The sequence below is a fragment of the Theropithecus gelada genome, chromosome 11 (assembly GCF_003255815.1).
Source record: "Theropithecus gelada isolate Dixy chromosome 11, Tgel_1.0, whole genome shotgun sequence".
NCBI classification, from domain to species: Eukaryota; Metazoa; Chordata; class Mammalia; order Primates; family Cercopithecidae; genus Theropithecus; species Theropithecus gelada.
In genome coordinates, this window is record NC_037679.1 from 121,463,767 (window position 1) to 121,483,337 (window position 19,571).

At 40.3% G+C, this 19,571-nt stretch overlaps 1 protein-coding gene across 1 annotated transcript in view; it reads left to right on the forward strand.

Moving 5' to 3' along the window:
• The first annotated feature begins 4,144 nt into the window (after positions 1-4,144).
• SMCO2 (single-pass membrane protein with coiled-coil domains 2) overlaps positions 4,145-19,571 on the forward strand; it is a 34,189-nt gene continuing 18,762 nt past the window's right edge. The window contains 5 exon segments of the mRNA XM_025402955.1: positions 4,145-4,278; positions 6,624-6,723; positions 8,631-8,758; positions 9,426-9,545; positions 9,547-9,573. Of these exon segments, the coding sequence (XP_025258740.1) occupies positions 4,145-4,278; positions 6,624-6,723; positions 8,631-8,758; positions 9,426-9,545; positions 9,547-9,573 (509 nt within the window).

Genomic DNA, 19,571 nt, shown 5'->3' on the forward strand with positions numbered 1-19,571 from the left:
CTTGGTGTTTACCACTCAGATGGCTTTCTGTCTGCCTTTGGAGCTGAGGAAAGGAGGCTCTGGCACCACTGAAACAAGAAAACTTGACGGTTGCTAGTCTGTTCCATCGGACTCATAGATGTTTGGGATTACCAAATTGGCAAGAGCACAGCTATCTCCAGGTATATACTATTTCACAGTGTACCATCTCATTATGACCTTGTCAGGAGCCTGTAGTGACATCAGATCCCTGATTATTAGTACCGTGGCTTTGACAAATTTCTGAGATCCCAAATTGTCCAGGTAGCAGGAACTGAAGAGGGTGATCTGGGTGGTCAGGCCTGAAGAAATCCCCTCACAATGTAAGTTAGCGATTTCATCAACTGTCTTTTAAAATAGTTGATTGTTCCTTGTAACTGAAACTTATGCTTCTCTGAATGTGTAATTTAAAGGTTTTTATAGGATATGGGGGAAGGAGAAGATATTTCACTCCAGTTGTACCAAACAATCCTAGAAAGCCAATGGGGTAAACATACAGGAATGAAGACATAGGGCATGGGGAGAAGAGGGAGTCTATTTTAAAAGGTCTAGAGTATGAGTAACTCTCAACTTTCCTATGTGTATGAATTACCTGAAATCTTGCTAAAAGGCAGACATTGGTTCAATGAGTCTGGGTAGGAGGACCTAGTAGCTGTATATTTGGCAAGCTCCCAGGAAGCGCTGAGGCTGCTGGCCTACAGACCACACTTTGAGCACTAAGGACTTGCACTATGTAACTAGTCAAACGTTAGCTTCAAAAGATGGATTGTTTGTGAGGTAAGATGGCTGTCAGTCAACCCATTAAGACATACTAGGCATAGACTTGATGTGTAATAGTAGGATGATTGCAAAACTTAGAGTCAGAATTTGCAGCTTTTCATGCTGATTCTACCATTTTCTAGCAATAAAACTTTGGACAAGTCCCAGGTCATCTCTGTGTTTCAGTTTCTTCCTCTGATAAAATAGAGGTGACAAGATGTGCCATGGTTGGCTAACCACAGGGTAATTGTGAGGGTCAGAGGAAACAACTTAGTGAAAGTGCCTTATGAACTGAAAGTGCTGCATGTGTGTAAGCATTATTTTTATTACTGTGTTATTTGAAGTGAAACCTTACTAATGCTCCTATTTCCACTGCTTTTTTTTTTTTTGGAGACGGAGTCTCGCTGTGTCGCCCAGGCTGGAGTGCAGTGGCCGGATCTCAGCTCACTGCAAGCTCCGCCTCCCGGGTTTACGCCATTCTCCTGCCTCAGCCTCCCGAGTAGCTGGGACTACAGGCGCCCGCCGCCTCGCCCGGCTAGTTTTTTGTATTTTTTAGTAGAGACGGGGTTTCACTGTGTTAGCCAAGATGGTCTCGATCTCCTGACCTCGTGATCCGCCCGTCTCGGCCTCCCAAAGTGCTGGGATTACAGGCTTGAGCCACCGCGCCCGGCCCTCTCCACTGCTTTTATTTTAATAGATAAATCGATAACATTGGCAAGTGTTTGCTATTTACCTGATGCCATGTTAAGCACAAGTTTACTCCTCGCATCTCTAATAATATTGGTATTACTATTGTTAGCCCCATTCTACAGAGGAAAAAGTGAGGCCCCCACACAATAAGATAAGGCCCAGCTGTGAAGTGTTGATGCTAGATTATGAGCTCAGGTTGACTCTCCAAAATTTAAGCTCTTATTTACTGCATTCAACTGATGGATTGTAGCAAACACCCAACATCATAGAAGAAGGTGATAGTCTAGACCAGAGGTTGGCATGCTTCTTCTGTAAAGGGCAAGATAGTAAACATTTAGCCTTTCTATGCCAAATGATTTCTCTTGCAGCCATTCAGTCCTCTCATTGCAGTGCAAACGCAGTCATAGACAATTTGTAAAGGAATGGGTGCGGCTGTGTTGCAATAAAATGTCATTTCTAGAAACAGGTGGCAGGCTGGATTTGGCCTGCAGGCCATAGTTTGATGATCGTTGCTCTAGAAAATTCTGAGTTGTCCAATATGGTAGTCATTGGGCACGTGTGGCTGTAAATTCAGTTCCTCAGTTGCACTGGCCACATTTCAAGTACTCAATAGAAACGTGTGGCTAGTAACTACTATATTGAACAGTGTAGAGAACATTTTCATCAACACAGAAAGTTCTATTGGAGAGCCCTGATCTAGATCATCTTTGGAGGTGGGAGGTGGGGAAAATCTTTTTATCAGTAGCTGTGAGGACGTGGAAGCTCTGAGTCCTGGCTTTACTTCTTATATCTGATTGTAAGTAAATCACATCATCTCCCATAGGCTCCATTAATACACACATAAAATGGGAATAATACCCTCTGTTCAATGTTGTTGTGGGAACTGAATGAGAAAATATGTGAAAGGCACTTCATAATCTGTTAGGGGCTGCACAGACATAAGCCATTGTTAGGATTCTAATTGTTATGTAAAATGTGAGAGAATGTATGGAGGCAGAATTTGGGTAGGTGCCTGAATTGACAGACCATGTTTTCTTTGAAATCACTCTTGGGGGGGCCATTGAGATGATAGAGCATTATCAGAATAAGGAAATGTTATTATTTTTATGGTTCTATTTTTTGGACCAGAAAAACAGTAAACAAGGCAGATCTCAGTGTCTGTTCACTTTTCAGAGCTTGGAATTGCCTTTGTAATGCTTAACAACCTCAGGAAACGGACAAAACTGTCCAGATAGGGGCTGTGATGAAATTGGCAGGCCATAGTGACCTTCCTGAGGGAGATCAAAGGTTTATTTTTTATCACATTCAAAGTTAAAAAGCATGGCGCCATCACACGTCAAAGGTTCTAGTTCTTTCCTGATGCTTCTCTTTCACAGGGGCCCCCTTTATACCACACAGGTCAAGAACAAAGCTCAATTCTGCCACAGAATGATCAACCAAGCCATTGTTTGTGCAAATGGTTTTAACATCTCTGTGATTCCCAGGGCATCCCTTCTCCCTGGTTCTTCCTCCCTGTTGCTTGTCCCTGCCATAAATCACCCTTATAGAAAAAGGCCTTCTCTTCCCATGAGTCTGTCATCCCCTCTTTTCCCTCAGGGTGCTGGGAGCCAGGCCACCCTCTAGTTCTAGGCCAATCTACTGTTACCACTCACTTGAATATACAGAAGAGAAGGTTTCTTCTTGTTTGGCCTGGACACACCCTTCTGATTTCTGCCTATAACTAGGAGTTACGTTTTGCATCTATCCTTTCCCTATAGCTTTTTCTATGAGCCTCGCAGAGCCTATCTCACACATCTCTACCTTCTTTCCTGTTTCCTTTCCCTGTTATTTTTCACACTACTGAAGTACTCCAACAATTCACTCCTCTGCTCTTCAGTGAACACTCACCTATCAGACTGGAATGAAGGTGCCTGTTCCTACACACAGCTGATACTGGTGTATATTAGTTAGACCTTTAGGAAAGCAATTTGGGAATATTTGTCTAAATCATTAAAAATTGGGTCAAATCCCTTTGGACCAGTAATTCCACCTCTAAGGAAGTATCTTAACTAATTAGACATGCACTGAAAATTACTAAACGAAGATAATCATTATTGCATTATTTATACTACTAAGCAATTAGAAATAACCTAGTTGTCAACAATGGGAAAAGAATAAAATGAACCCCAAATTTAGAAGCAGAAATAAAATGTACTAAAATGTTAACAGTGGTTAAGTCTGGATGTCTCTGGGGTTATCTCTGGTTATCTCTGAAGTACCAATGATTTTACTTTCTTCTTTTGCCCTTTTTACTTTTTACAATATGCATATTATTATATAATCAGAAAGAGATTATAAAAATGAAAGTTCCCATTCTTCCAGGCTGATTATTATATATTCCACTATAGTATTCTCCTTCGAGCATTCAAAATGCACATTTACCAGCCAAGGCACCTCTCTAGAGGTGTGTCCTTGGAGACAGCCATGCAGGATTTTCTCATATATACTTGAGAAGAGAAATCTAAGAGCTTGCTTGGGGTCCCTTACAATGAACAGCCAGTTTGGGAGGGGAGGAATTAAAGCCAAATGCCCTGAGGAGGAAGTCAGCCTGGTGTCAGCGAAGAGGATGAAGAAGATGTGGTTCCCAATTCTGCCATAAAATCCCTCTTGTCCTTATTGTCCTTACAGTGCCGAAGAAATGGCTCTTACACCCACAAATCTAAATAACGAGATGTCTCTGCAGATGAAGATGGACTGCCAGGAACAAGAGTTGACTGAGAAAAACAATAGCTTTTTCCAAAAGCTCAATGTGACTAAAAGTGTAATGCAGGAGTAAGTCAGAACTGAGCTTGCAGAAGCAGTTTCTAGGGTCCCAACTGCAGACATCTTTGGGCCAGTGGTATGCAAATGATGGGATTTCCAGGTTCAGGGTCTAGGTTGACAGTCTTCCCTATAATTTATCTAAATTTAAACTCATGAACATTTACTCTAGTAGGCCTTATGAGAAGGTAAAGGGGCCCGCAATCATAAACTGGGTAGATACCCATTAAAAAAAAAGTCGTTTAGACTCTAATCTCAATTTGGGAAAACAAGTGGATTGTTTTGTGGCTTCATTATCTTCACCTGCTAAAGATCTAAGCCATTTAAAATACTTTCTGGCATAGAGGGAGCACAAACAGTGGTATAAACACATATTTACATTTGCCAGTACATGTTAAAAAATGCATACTAATTTAGCTATGATTAACAACCTTTTTAACTAGAAAAACATTCTTAAGGTAAAAGATTTTCCAAAAATCCCTCATGTGGAAAGAAAGCTAGTATGATATCAAAGATGTTCTTAAATGCATTTATAATTTATTGAAGATAGTAGCATATGCATTTGTAAACTTTGGGCAGTTTTTCATTTAATTTTTTTTCATATAAGCAATATTTATTCATTCTATATAAATCTGTATAGATTCCAGGATCCCTTTCTAAGCAGGATAGATGTGAAGTGACTCAATACCCCCTCAACCCTGAGAACACCTCCAGCCTCAGGGTAAAAATCCCATAGACTTGGAACTACTTTTACAGACACATATCACACATTTATTGTGACCCATTCGCAAGCGTACGAAAGAGAACACATAGGCTCTCCAGCAAAATATGAATAAGCAAAATATTAAACACTGTGGTAGGGAATGGGCAAAGACTATCAACACACTTATTTTAGAAAAGGAAATACAAATGAGTTTTATACATATAGGCAAAGATACTCAACCTCAAACATAAAATGAGACTAACACTAAATGAGATACCAGTTTAAACATACCAAGTTGGCAAAGATCAAAAACTTTAATAGCACATGGATTTTTAGACAAGGAGTTAGAAACAGGCACATTTTTGCTTGAAGTGAAAATTGATTCAACCTCTTTAAAGCATACTTTGTAAAAAATCTATCAAAATTTAGAATATACATATCTATTGACCTAGAAGTTTTACTTTCCGGGTTTTCCAATAGATACGCTGTACACATACACAACAACAACATATAGATGTGTAAGGATATTCATTCCAGCATTGTTTGTGATAGCAAATGATTGGAAACATTCTACATATAGGTTAATAAAAAACTGATCGGAAAATTATTATACAGCCCCGCAATGGAATACTATATTGCCATTTTAAAAACGAAGCAGCTCCACATGTACTAATATGAAATAGACTCCAAAATAGGTTATTAAATAAGAAATTCAAAGTACTTTGATGTATACACAGAATGGAGTATATAAATATCCTCCCACGTATATTTTAAAGGGTCTATTCTGTACAATATATATACATGCAGACATGCAGACATAAACGTCTCTGCTTATTTATGCCTAGAATCTCTGTTGAAAATAAAGAAGCTAGTAAACATTGTGGGGAGGACAGCTGGGGGGTGGAGGTCAAGAGGGCGCTGTAGACCTACTCCTCTCCACCATTTGAACCATATAATGTATTTAAACTCCACTTTTTATTTTTATTTTTTTTATTTTTTTATTTATTTTTTTATTTTTTATTTTTTTTGAGACGGAGTCTCGCTCTGCCGCCCAGGCTGGAGTGCAGTGGCCGGATCTCAGCTCACTGCAAGCTCCGCCTCCCGGGTTCACGCCATTCTCCTGCTTCAGCCTCCTGAGTAGCTGGGACTACAGGCGCCCGCCACCGCGCCCGGCTAGTTTTTTGTATTTTTTAGTAGAGACGGGGTTTCACCGTGTTAGCCAGGATGGTCTCGATCTCCTGACCTCGTGATCCGCCCGTCTCGGCCTCCCAAAGTGCTGGGATTATAGGCTTGAGCCACCGCGCCCGGCCTAAACTCCACTTTTTAAAACAGGATATTAATTTACTTATTTGTTGATTTTGCACATTCATTTATACACATATATGCACAGAGCTGCAATTAGTTTGGAATTTGGAATCTCACTGTTAATTTATGGATTCAGCCAATTGTTATTTATCCAGCCCCTCTATTTCTACTTGTGAGATATACCATGCAAGGTGTTACTCACACAGACTAGAACTCAGTACGGGGATAGCAGGTGCTCCCTGGGGCTGGGAAAGATCTCAGTGTTCTCCATGTAGAAAGGAGGAGGGCAGGCCCAAGCTCTGGCCCAAAGTCATAATAACAGCCTCTGTTTGGATTATGTGGCTTGCAGTTTGCTAAAGGAAATTATCAAAGTGGACTACATCTTAGACCGATCAGATGACGAGGACGACATTTCCTCCGAAAACCCTCAAACTGACTTCCTTCACAAGGTAGACACTGAAAAATGGGTAAGAGAGACACTTAAATGACACAGTAGGTTGAAGAGAAGAACTTCACACCACATATCTCAAAGTGGTAAGAAAATATCTGAGGGTTTCCTTCTAACTGGTGCAGAACTTCAAAGTTTGAAATCAGGAGGGAGGCAGGGGATGGCATTATTCCCACTGGATACTGCTGTTACCACATGAAGGACTTCCTAGCCTTCCCATGCAAAAAAAAAAAAAGTGAATTATATGTTATTTTTGTCCTTGGGAATTTATGAAATAACTGTGACATTTCTCACCTTCAAGCAAATCACCATATGACCAAATCACCATATGACCAAATCACCATATGACCATACCCCCTGCTCACAGATTATCTTCCAGTAGAATTCAGCTATTCACCCTTAATGCAGCCTCCAGGAGAGAATCCTTCTTCAAGCTTCTGGGGCTCCAGGCCGTCAATGGCTTGTAGCTACGTAACTCCTCGTCTCCTGTCTTCATCCTCACGTGGTCTTCTCTGTGTCTGTGTCTTCTCCTCTTCTGTCTCTCATTAGGATGTTTGTCATTGGATTTAGGAACCCATTCAAGTAATCCGAGATGATCTTATCTCAAGATTCTTAGTTACATCTGCAAAGACTCTTTTTCATAATATGCATGGGGTCCTAGTTCTGTATTAGGACATGGGCATTCCTTGTTTGGGGTCACCACTTAATTCTCTACACTCTATGACCTTGGGTAAGTCACTACATACAAATGGCCACATGAGAATGAAAATAAATAATGCATATGAAACTAATTTGTAAAGAGTTACATGAATGTTAGTTATTTCTATTGACTTGACCAGTAGTTTACACAGACATTTCAAAAAGAGACTGATCTATTCTCCCTCCTCCAAACTTTTCTCCTTCCAGTTTAAAAATAGTTCTGCTGAAACACAGGAAACTCAGATCAAACTTCTTCAGAGGACAGAAGAAACATTTCATAAATAGTTACTAAAGAAGTGTTCCAGGATAAATTATTGCTGATTTTTGCATGCAGAGACTTGAAATAGCAGAACATGTCTTGGGATGCTTTTTGAGAACAAAGCAAAGAATCCAGAAACAAAAAAGTAAATTTTATTGATCAAACTCATAGAGTAGGGTTTTTCCCCCAAACTCTTTGATATGAAACAACTTAAGGTCAACTGAGAATTATGCAATGATTAACCATATTCCTACACCTGTGTTTAAAAATCTTTCACATTTCTCACATTGGCTTTATCTTTACGTATATAAATAGATGAAACTTTCTGAACCATTTAAAAGTAGGTCAAAGACAGCATGATACTTCATTCCTGTTTACTTCAGAAAGCATCTCTAAAAATAAAACTTTCTCTTACAAAATACTGTTATCACATCTGGGGAAATCAGCATTAATATAGTAATCTCAATTCTCTCAATATTCTAATTTCTTTAATTGTCCCCCAAATGTCTTTTACAGCCATATTTTTAAACCAGCATCCCAAAAAGATCTATGCAATATGTTTGGTTTTCATATCTCCTTAGACTCTTAATATGGAATAGTCCTGCCACTTTTTCTTTTTTATGACATTGATTTTTTTTAAAAGACCAGAACAATCATCTAATTTGAGTGGAGTTTTGGAATCCATGGTCAGAAAGAATTCGATTACTCATCAGAACTGAAAAGAGCTCTCCCTGTACACACCGATTCTCTCCATGCCCCTGCCTCAGCCTTCCTCTGTAGACACAGCAGAAGGGCATGTCTGCTTAGCTTACAGATGCATCAGAAAGCTCCAGTCTCAGAGAGGACTATGTGGTTGACCCCAGAGAAGGGGGATTGGGTAGGGCTGGAAGAACCACCACATCTTGTAGTAACCTTTTGTTCTGCTTTGCTTCCATCAACATCTTTACCAGGGTATATTGGAGCTGGAGGCTAAGCATGACCAGGACCTGGGTAAACAGGATGAGCAAGAAACAGATGTGGATGAGTACCCTCAAGCATCTACATCTCTGCAGTTTTCAAAGAAGAACCTCCTTGAATTGTAAGTCTTGACACATTGCAAGACAGAGCATTTAATAATGAGCATTTAATAATGTGTGGAGGGGAAAATGGAATTTAAGCAGAGAACTTAGGGAAAGTCTGGAAGATTTAAAATCCATACATGTCTTAACCATAAAGCACTCCTGTGCATAGGTAACTACCTACATGATCTAGCAATAATGTGGAGTAAGGACATTTTAGGGATATAGACAGAGCATGGGAAAAAAGAAAGAGCAAACTCTTCTTTGAGACCTGAAATTAATATATATTTAAACCTTCTCAGATAATTTTCTAGATAGGAAAACCATAATTATCATTAAGAGTATGTTGTTAAGCCCTTGTGGGTCTTTTCCCTATTGTATACCTCTCCTCCCCCACCATGATGTAACCACTATCTTAATATCAATATTTAACATTCATTCCACACAGTGAAATTAAAAATATATCTTTTTTATTAAATGTAAAATATGCTTTGTTTTATCGAGTCTTTAAAGATCTGTTAAAGTGGATATCAAATGAATACCAAAACTTATTTTCTTGAGGCCTGTGTGCCCACCTGGCCCATTCTGGCCCAAGATCAACTTGCTATTCAAAGGAAGAACATTTCAGGCTATGGGAGTTTTTTCCCATTTCCTGCTTTGAAACTGATCACCATAACATTTCTGCAGGTGCCTGAAGGGCATGTTCCTCAAGCTAAACTACTGGAATGCAAAGATAGGTCTCCAGGTGAAAGAACTTAGAGCTGATTACATAGACAGAATGGACAAAATTGACAATATTATTTTTAAAAAATGTAACAGAAAACACAGTGAAGAGGTAATTGTAGGGTGGTGTTGGGGTTGGTCATAAAATAGCAGAAAGTTTCATAGCTTGAAAAACTTAAGAAACTTTGGACTTAAGATGATAAAGTCTTTAGGACAAGAAGTCTTATGATTAGAAGCCAATGACACAAAATCTCAAAACTTAAATGCAAGTTATCTGAATCTTTGTTCTCTCATCTCTCAAGGATCTCTGTCCTACATTGTTTCTTTGAGTCTGTGTTAGTAGTTATCAAAGGAAGGCCTTTAGGTCTCCAGTCATTCTTAAGGGATTATTCAGTATTGTCTAAGTCAGCCAGCATGTCATAGAAAAAAATGTGAAGTATATTTGCTAACGTGTCTCTGAACTTAAGTGAAAAATTTTAAGATTAAACGAAAAGGATACAATTAATTGTTATTTATCTAGACACTGGTATAAAGAGAATGAGCTTTGGAGGCAAAGAAACCCAGGTTTGTTTCCTGATACTGACATTTTTGGGGTAAATTAACCAACCTTTTTAAAGCCTCAACTTTCTTCTTCTGTAAAAGGGAACTAAAAACAGCCACTTCACTGATTTATTGTGGGGAGTCAGTAAAATTCTGTATGTAAAGAACTTAACACAAGGCTTGGTGTATAACAAACTATTAATGAATGGAAGCTATTCTTAGAAATAAATACCTCTGGCCTTCTGAACTTTCCTACCACATTCCAAACTGTTTCCTACCTCAGGGCTACTCTTCTCCTAACTGTTTCCTTATCTTTCATTTGAACTCTCTTTACAGAGGCCTTCTTTTGACCATCTTGTCCAAAATGGGTCTTTTTTTCCTTCCAAAGCATTTATAATATTCTTGTTAGAAAGGATTCTGTGGTTTTATTGATTCAACACCATAAATTACATTTTAGAAATTAAGGTATAATTACATACAGTAAAATTATATTTTTAGCATACAGTTCTGCAAGTTTTGAAAAATGCATACAGTTGTGCATTCACCACAATGAAGATATATCTTTTATCACTGCAAATCCCTCATGCTCTACTCTAGTTAACCACGCTCCTCAGGCCAAGCTGCTAGCAACCACTGATCTCTTCTCTATTCTATTATTTTGCCTTTTCCAAAATGTCACATAAATGGAATCATACAGTATGTAGTCTTTGAGTGTACTTCTTTCTCTTGGAATAATGCATCTGAGTGTTATCCATGCCATTGGATGTATCAGTAGTTTTATTTTTATTGCTAGATAGTGTTCCATTATATAAATATACCACATTTTACCCATTCACCAATGGAAGAACATGTAAGATTTTGGGCAATTAAAAATAAAGATTCCATAAAACATTTATGTATAGGTTTTTGTGAGAGCATACATTTTTATTTTCCTTGGGTAAACAATCAGGAATGGGAATGCTAGGTTGTATCATAAGTGTATTATTTATATTTGTAAGAAACCACTGAATGGTTTCAAAAAGGCTTTGCCATTTTGCATGTCTTCCAACAGTGTATGAGAGTTCCAGTTGCTCTACATCCTCACTAGCACTTGATATTATCAGCTTCTTTTTTACTGTAACCATTTATAGGTGTATGGTGGTACCTCATACCACCATACTTTGCAATTTGCATTTAGCTAATAACTAGTAATATTGAGTATCTTTTCATGTGCTTATTTGCCATAGGTATACCTTCTTGGATGAAGTATCTGTTTATCTTTTGCTCATTTTAAAAACAGGGTTGCTTGGTTATTTGTTATTTATGGGTTGGTTGGTTCCTGCTTTTCTAGTTCCTTGAGGTACACTGTTGGATTTTTTATTTGAAATCTTTCTACTTTTTGGATGTAGGTGTTTATTGCTGTAAACTTCCCTCTTTGTCTGGCTTTTGATGTCTCTGATAAATTGTGGTAGGTTGTTTGTTTTCATTTGTCTCAAGCAATTTTAATTTATTCCCTATTTCTTCCTTGACCCAGTGGTCATTCAGGAGCATGTTGTTTAATTTCCATACATTTCTATATTTTCCAAAGTTCCTCTTGGTATTGATTTCTAGTTTTATTCCAGTGTAATCTGAGAAGATACTTGATATGATTTCAATGTTTTAAAATTTGTTAAAACTTGTATTGTGTCCTAACATATGGTCTATCCCAGAGAATGTTCCACTTGCTGATGAGAATAAGGTATATTCTGCAGCTGTTGCATTAAATATTCTGTAAATGTCTGTTAGATCAATTTAGTCCAAAGTGCAGTTTAAATCCAATGTTTCTTTGCTAATTTTTTTGCCTAGATGTTATGTCCAATGCTGTGATTCTGGCATTAAAGTGCCCAACTGTTATTGTATTGAAGTCTGTCTCTCCCTTTAGATCTAGTAATACTTGCTTTATATATCTGGGTGCTCCAGTGTTGGATGCATATATATTTAGAATTGTTACATCCTCTTGTTAAATTGATCCTTTTATCATTATATAATACCCTCCTTTGTCTCTTTTTATAGTTTTTGACGTAAAGTCTATTCTAAGTATAGCCACTCCTGCTTGCTTTTGATCTCTATTTGCATGAAATATTTTTTCAATTTCTTCAATGTGTCTTTAGAGTGAAGTGAGTTTCTTTTAGGCAGCATATAGTTGGGTCATTTAAAAAATCCATTCAACCACTCTATATCTTTTAAGTGGATAATTTAATCCATTTATATTCAAGGTTATTATTGATAAGTAAGGACTTATTCCTGTCATTTTGTTAATTGTTTTCTGGTTGTTTTGTATATCCTTATTTGTTTCTCTCTTATTGTTTATAATTGCAGTTTGATGGTTTTCTGTAGTGGTAATGTTTGACTTTTTTCTCTTTCTCATGTGTATATCTATTCTATCAGTGAATTTTATACTTTTTGAGTTTTCATATTTGTAGACTTTGTTCTTTCACTTCCAGATGTAGGATTTCTTTAAGCATTTTGTGTGGTGATGAATTATCTCAGTTTTTGCTGATCTGGGAACAACTTTATTTCTCTTCCATTTTTTGAAAGATGGTTTTGCTGGGTATGGTATTCTTGGCTGTCAGTTTTTTTTTTTTTTTCACTCAGCACTTTGAATATATCATCCCATTCTCTCCTTGCCTGTAAGGTTTCTGCTGAGAAACCTGCTGTTAGTCTGATGGAGATTCCCTTATATGTGACTTGACACTTTTCTTTTGCTGTTTTTAGAATTCTCTCTTTGTCTTTGATTTTGGCAGTTTGCATGTAATGAGCCTTGGGGATGACTTTTTTGATACAAATCTATTTGGGGTTCTTTATGTTTTCTGTATTTGAATGTCTATCTCTTGCAAGACTTTGGAAGTTTTTAGCTATTATTTCATTAAAATTTTTTTTAATGCCATAATATCTAAATATTTGGTTTCCTTATGGTGTCTCATATGTCAGGCAGGGCTTTCTTCCTTCTTTTTTATTCTTTTCTTTTTTTTTTTTTTTTTTTTGGCTGATTGGTTTATTTCAAAACACTTGTCTTTAAAGTTTAGAAAGTTTTCTTCTGCTTGATCTGGTCTATTATTTAAGCTCTTTATTGTACTTTTATTTCATTCATTGAATTCTTCAGTCTCAGAATTTGTTTGATTCAGATCATGAATTGTTTTCTTGACTTCTTTGTATTGCTTACCTGTGTTCTCTTATATCTCACTGACTTTCTTTAGTATCAATATTTTGAATTCTTTTTCAGGCATTTCATAGTTTCCCTTTTCATTAGGATGCTACTGGAGAATTACTGCACTCCTTTGAAGATGTCATGTTTCCTTCCTTTTTCATGTTTCTTCGGTTCTTACATTGATATGTATGCATCTGGTGCAATAGTCAAATCTTCCAATTTTATGCATTGGCTTTCATAGGGAAAGATTAGTTTTTCCTAAAACTGTATTTATAGCATTAGTTGGGTAGGGTGCTTTGGCTTTGATTATTGGTGGGTGGGCATACTAGTGTAGCCTCTACATGATTTCTTTGGTTGTAATCCGCATCAGTGGTATCTGTAAGTTCCTCAGTGGCTTAGGCCATGCTTATTTGTGGAGGCTGTGGCAAACTTTACTGGGGACAGTTACCCTAGGCAGATTGGTCCTCAAGTGCCAGTGGTGGTGGCAGCAGGGTGGGAGTGCCCATCCTTAGGTGCCCATGCAGCATATACGTGCACCAGTGGTGGTGAGTCTGGGTGGGTCAGATCTTTGGCTTCTAGGCAGCTTGGTTGATTGCCGGCAGTGGCAGCAGTGGCTGAGAAGGTGGGTTCTCATGTCCCTGGGCAGTGTGTGTGGCACTGACTGTGGCAATAGTGGCAGCAAGCCAATCCTTGGATTCCCAGGTAGCATGTGCAGGGTGCCAGCAGTGATGGCAGTGAGCTGGGTGGGCCAGTCCTTAGGCCCCTAAGAGTCATGAATGGGTAGATACCAGTGATGATGGCAGCTGTAGGCTGGGCAGGCTGGTCCCTAAGCCCCCATGAAACACACATAGGTGCAGGCAGCAGGAAGGGTAGGCCTATCACCAGGCCCTTGAACAATGTACATAGACAGTGGCAGTGGGCAGGGCCCATCCTCAGGCCCACAGAAGGCAAGTGTTGGCACTAGCCATGACAGGCAAGGCAGGTTGATCCTGAGGTTCCCAAATAATGTATGGCAGGCACTGGTGCTGGCAACATGGGGAGCGGGCCTGTCCTCAGACTCCTCAATGATGTGCACAAGCCCCCAGTGCTATTGATGGTGGCAGTGGCAGGGTGGACCTGTCCTCAGGCCCTCAGATGGCATGAATGGCTGACAATAGTGGCAGGCAGAGTGAGTTGATTACCAAGGCTCCTGGATGGCATGCTTAGGCAGCAGTGGGGGTGGGTTGAACAGGACTGTTGTCAGGCCCCTTGATAGTGTATGTGGGTGTCAATGGCTGTGGGTGGAGCAAGTCAGTCCCCAGGCCCCTAGACAGTGCAGCAATGGAATACTAGCAGTGATGCTGGTAAGTGGGATGGGCCTGTCATCAGGTCCCCTGATAGTGTGCATGGGCTGGCAGAGGCAGGCCTGGTTGGCTGATACCTAGGCCCCTGGATAGTGTACTCTGGTGCCAACAGTGATAGCAGTGGGTGGGGTAGGCTGCTCCTCAGGCCCCTGGGTGGTATGTACAGGTGCCAGTAGTGGCTAGTGGGTGGACCTATCATCTGGCCCCAGGATGGTGCGCAGGTGGGCCAGTCCCCAGGCCTCCTGAAGGTATGTGCAGCTGCAAGGCAGCCCTGCTGCTGGAGGTTCCAGGGTTGCTGTCTGTATTTGTCAGGGTTCTCTAGAGGGACAGCACCAATAGGATATATCTATATCTATAGTTGCATTAGTTTATTAGGGAGAATTGGCTCATATGATGACACGGTGATATGGTTTGATTGTGTCCCTGCCCAAATCTCATCTTGAATTGTAGCTCCCATAATTCCCATGTGTTGTGGGAGGGACCCTGTAGGAGGTAACTGAATCATGGGAGCGGGTATTTCCTGTGCTGTTCTTGTGACAGTGAATAAGTCTCATGAGATCTGATGGTTTTATAAAAGGGGGTTCCCCTACACAAGCCCTCTCTTCCCTGCCACCATGTAAGATGTCCCTTTGCTCTTCCTTCATCTTTCACCATGATTGTGAGGCTTCCCCAGCCACATGGAACTGTGAGTCCATTAAAAGGTCTTTCCTTCATAAATTGCCCAGTCTCACGTATGTCTTTACTAGCAGCGTGAGAACAGACTAATACACACGGTGAAGTACCACGACAGGCTGTCTGGAAGCTGGGGAAAGAGAGAAGCTGGAGAAAGAGAGAAGCATGGCTCAGTCCAAGTCCAAAAGCCTCAAAACCAGGGAAGCCAACAGCATAGCCCTTAGTCTGTGGCTGCAGGCCCAGGAGCCACTGGAAAGCAACTAGTGCAAGTTCCACAGTCCAAAGGCCAAAGAACCTGGAGGCTGATATCTCAGGGCAGAAGGAGAGGAAGCAAGTGTCCAGCATGGCACAGGAAGAGAGAGTGAGCAGACTCAGCAAGCAAGCTGCTTCTTCCCCCTTTTCTACCTGCCTTGTTCTAGCAGCCAAGTGGATAGTGTCCACCCACACGGAGGGTGGGTCTTCCTCTCCCAGTCCACTGACTCAAATGTCAGTCTCCTCTGGCAACACCCTCACAGACACATCCAGGAACAATGGTCCCTCAGGCCCCTGGGTGGCAGGCACAGGTGCCAATAGTGGCTAGTGGAGTGGACTTCCCAGCCATCTAAGCATCCCTCAATCCGGTCAAGTTGACATCTAGTATTAACTATCACAAGTCAACTCCTTGTCAACTTGGCACCCATATGGTTTGGATGTCTGTCCCCACCCAATCTCATTTTGAAATGTGGTCTCCTATGTTGGAGGTGGGCCTAGTGGGAGGTGTTCAAGTCATGAGGCAGATCCCTCATGAATGGTTTGGTGGTGTCCTCATGATGAGATCTGGTTGTTTAAAGGAATGTGGCACCTCTCCCCTCTCTCTCTCTCTTGCTCCTGCTCTCACCATGTGATACACTGGCTCCCTTTTGTCTTCCACCATGATTGTAAGCTTCCTGATGTCCTCACCAGGAGCCAAGCAGATATTGGTGCCATGCCTGTACAGCTTACAGAACCATGGGCCAAAATAGACCACCTTTCTTTATAAATTACCTAGTCTCAGGTATTTCCTTATAGCAATGCAAGAACAGACTAACACACTGTCAGTGGCAGAGACTCCAGGCAGGTGGCTCTCAGGCTCTGGGAAACACAAACTTTGGCTCCCTTTGTCCTTGGGGCAGCCTTCCTTGTGCACTGCACACCCTGTTCCCTGGGTGTAATACACTGCTTGAGCTAGAGTACTGGGGACCTGGCTACATGCTGGGTTCAGTTGGCATTGTGATAGTGAATACTGCAGCTGTCTGGGTTCATGTAGAGGGATGTCAGCAGGGCTTCCAGGATGTGGAGATGCAGAGGCTATTGGGCCCCAGGCAGGAGGTAGTCTGGCGGCTGCTGGGCTCTCAAAATGGTGCTGTGCTGCAGCTGCTTTGGTCTCAGTGGCTGTGTAAGGCTCCTGGCAAACTCTTTCTCTGAAACAGTCATCACATGGACTCCAGACAGCTCCCTATACTGGTCTCAGGGCCTGCAAAGGCCGAGGAACTCTCCTGTGGCTAGGATTGCAGAAGTTGAATGTGGACCACTGGGGATCTCTTACCTTTTCCCTCTAATGGAGAATTCCTCCTGGAGGGGTATTGCCCTACAATTTTCTTTTCTTGTAATGTCTAGTTTTAGTATCAGAATAATACTTGCCATATAAAAAACCATTAGGATTTTCCCCCGACTTGTTTGATTTTCTGGCTAAGTTTGTGTAGAAGTGGCATAATTTCTTCCTTAAATGTGGGATTGAATTCACCAGGGAAACTGTATTGCCTGGAAATTTCTTTGTGGTAAGGTTTTTAATTAAAAATTTAATTTATGAATGTTATTTTGTATATATTAATTTCTTTAATAGATGTAATAGGGCTACTCAGGATATATTGCTAAAGGTAATAAGTTGATCGTACCTTTCAAACAATGTGCCCAATTTATCAAAGTTGTCAAATATATTGACATAAAGTTATTCATAACGTTCCCTTGTTACATAATATCTTTAGCATCTGTATTGATGTCCCCTCACTTACTCCTGAAATTGAATATTTGTGTCTTCTCTTCTTTTTGTTGTATCAGTCTGGATAGAGATCTATACATTTTTTGGTTTTCTAAAAGACCCAGCTTTTGATTTCATTGGGTTTTATGCTATCATTTTTCTGGCTTTTTGAAAATTTTCATTTGATTCTGCTTTTTAAAAAATTGTTTCCTTTCTTCTGCTAACTTTAGGCTTATGTTGCTATCTTCTTTCTAATTTCATGAGATGAACTTTGGGTCACTGATTTGAGATCTCTTGTCTTTTTCTATTATAATAATCAGTTAGTGCTCTGCACTTCGCTCTAAGCACTGTTTCCACTGCATCAAACTGATTTTTATATATTGTGTTTTCATTTTCAGTCAGCTCAAAATACATTCTAATGTCCCTTTTGATGTCTTCTTTGACCTATGGATTATTTTTATATATGTAAATATATTTTAATGTTTTGTATTTTGAGATGGAGTCTCGCTCTGTTGCCCAAGCTGGAGTGCAATAGCCTGATCTTGGCTCACTACAGTCTCCGCCTCCCGGATTCAAGCGTTTCTCCTGCTCAGCCTCTTGAGCAGCTGGGATTACAGGTGTTCGCCACCGTGCCTGGCTAATTTTTGTACTTTTGGTAGAGGTGGGGTTCCGCCACGTTGGCCAGGCTGGTCTTGAACTCCTAACCTCAGGTGATCTGCCCACATTGGCCTCCCAAAGTGCTTGGATGACAGGCATGAGCCACCGCGCCCAGCCAACCCGTGGATTATTTAAAGTATATTTTAGTTTCCAGGTATGTAGAGATCTTCCAGATACTGTTCTCTTACTGACTTCTCAGATAAGTCTGTTGTGACCAAAGAACAAATTTTATGTTATTTGACTCGTTTTAATTTTTTTCTTTTTTGAGACAAAGTCTTACTCTGTTGCCCAGGCTGGAGTGCAGTGGCGCAATCACAGCTCACTGCCCAACCTCCCAGGCTCAAGCAATCCTTCCACCTCTGCCTCCCTGGTAATTGGGACTATAGGTGCACACCACCAGGCCCAGCTAATTTTTGTATTTTTTGTAGAGACGAAGTTTCACCATGTTGCCCAGGCTAGTCTTGGGCTTCTGGCCTCAAGTAATCCTCTCTTCTTGGCCTTCCAAAGTGCTGGGATTACTGGTGTTAACCACTGTGCCCAGCCAACTCCTTCTAAATTTATGGAGACCTGTTCTATGGCTCAGAATATGGTCTATCTTGGTAAATGATATGTGTGCAGTACAATAGTAGAATTTGTATTCTACTATTGTGTGAGTAGAGTAGTCTACAAATATCAGTCAAGTCAGGTTGGTTGATAGTGTTATCAGATCTTCCATGTACTTATGGATTTTCTCCCTACTTCTATAGATGATCAATAGAGGAGTGCTGAAATCTCCAACTATAGCTGTAGATATGTCTATTTCTGCTTGCAGAGCTATCAGTTTTTGCTTCATGTACTTTGAGGCTCTGGTTTTAGTTGCATGAATGTTAGGACTATTATGTCTTTTTGAAGAACTGATCCCTTTATCATTATAAATGATTTCTTCATCCTTTTCTTTATTTTGTTTTTTTCTTTTTTGAGACAGTTTTGCTCTGTCACCCAGGCTAGCGTGCAGTGGTGTGATCGTAGTTCACCACAGCCTTGAACTCCTGGGCTCAAGTGGTCCTCCCACCTAAAACTTCCTGAGTAGCTGGGACCACAGGTGTGCACCACCATGCCCAGCTAATTTTTAAAACTTGTGTGTAGGTAAAAACAAGGTCTCGCTATGTTGCCCGGGCTGGTCTCCAACTCCTGGCCTCAAGCAATCCCCCTACATGAGCCTCCTAAAGTGGTGAGATTATAGGTGTGAGCCACTGTGCCCATCCTTTTTCATCATTTTTTAAAAATAGTTAATTTGGCTTAAATAGAATGATTCTTAAACTATCGCTATCTGCCTTCAAGTAATATTTTCCCTCCTACATATGCTGTACTTCTATGTGTATTCTCCTAGCCTTTGCACTACTGTTGGCATACATCTTACTTCTGTATTGAATATAAGCCCATGATATGTCAGGGGTTTTTGTTGTGTTTCATTTTTTTGCTTTAAACAATTAACTGTTGTTTAAGGTGATTTTTTAAAGTAACAAAAAATTGTTTATATTTACACACATATTTACTATTACCAGTGCTCTTCATTCATTTGTACGGATACAATCTATATCTGGCATCATTTTCCTTTTGTTGAAGGGCTTTTTAAAACTATTTTTTTGTAGCCAGGCATGGTGGCTCACACCAGTAATCCCAGCAGTTTGGGAGGTCAAGGTGGGCGGATCACCTGAGGTCAGGAGTTTGAGACCATCTGGCCAACATGGTGAAAC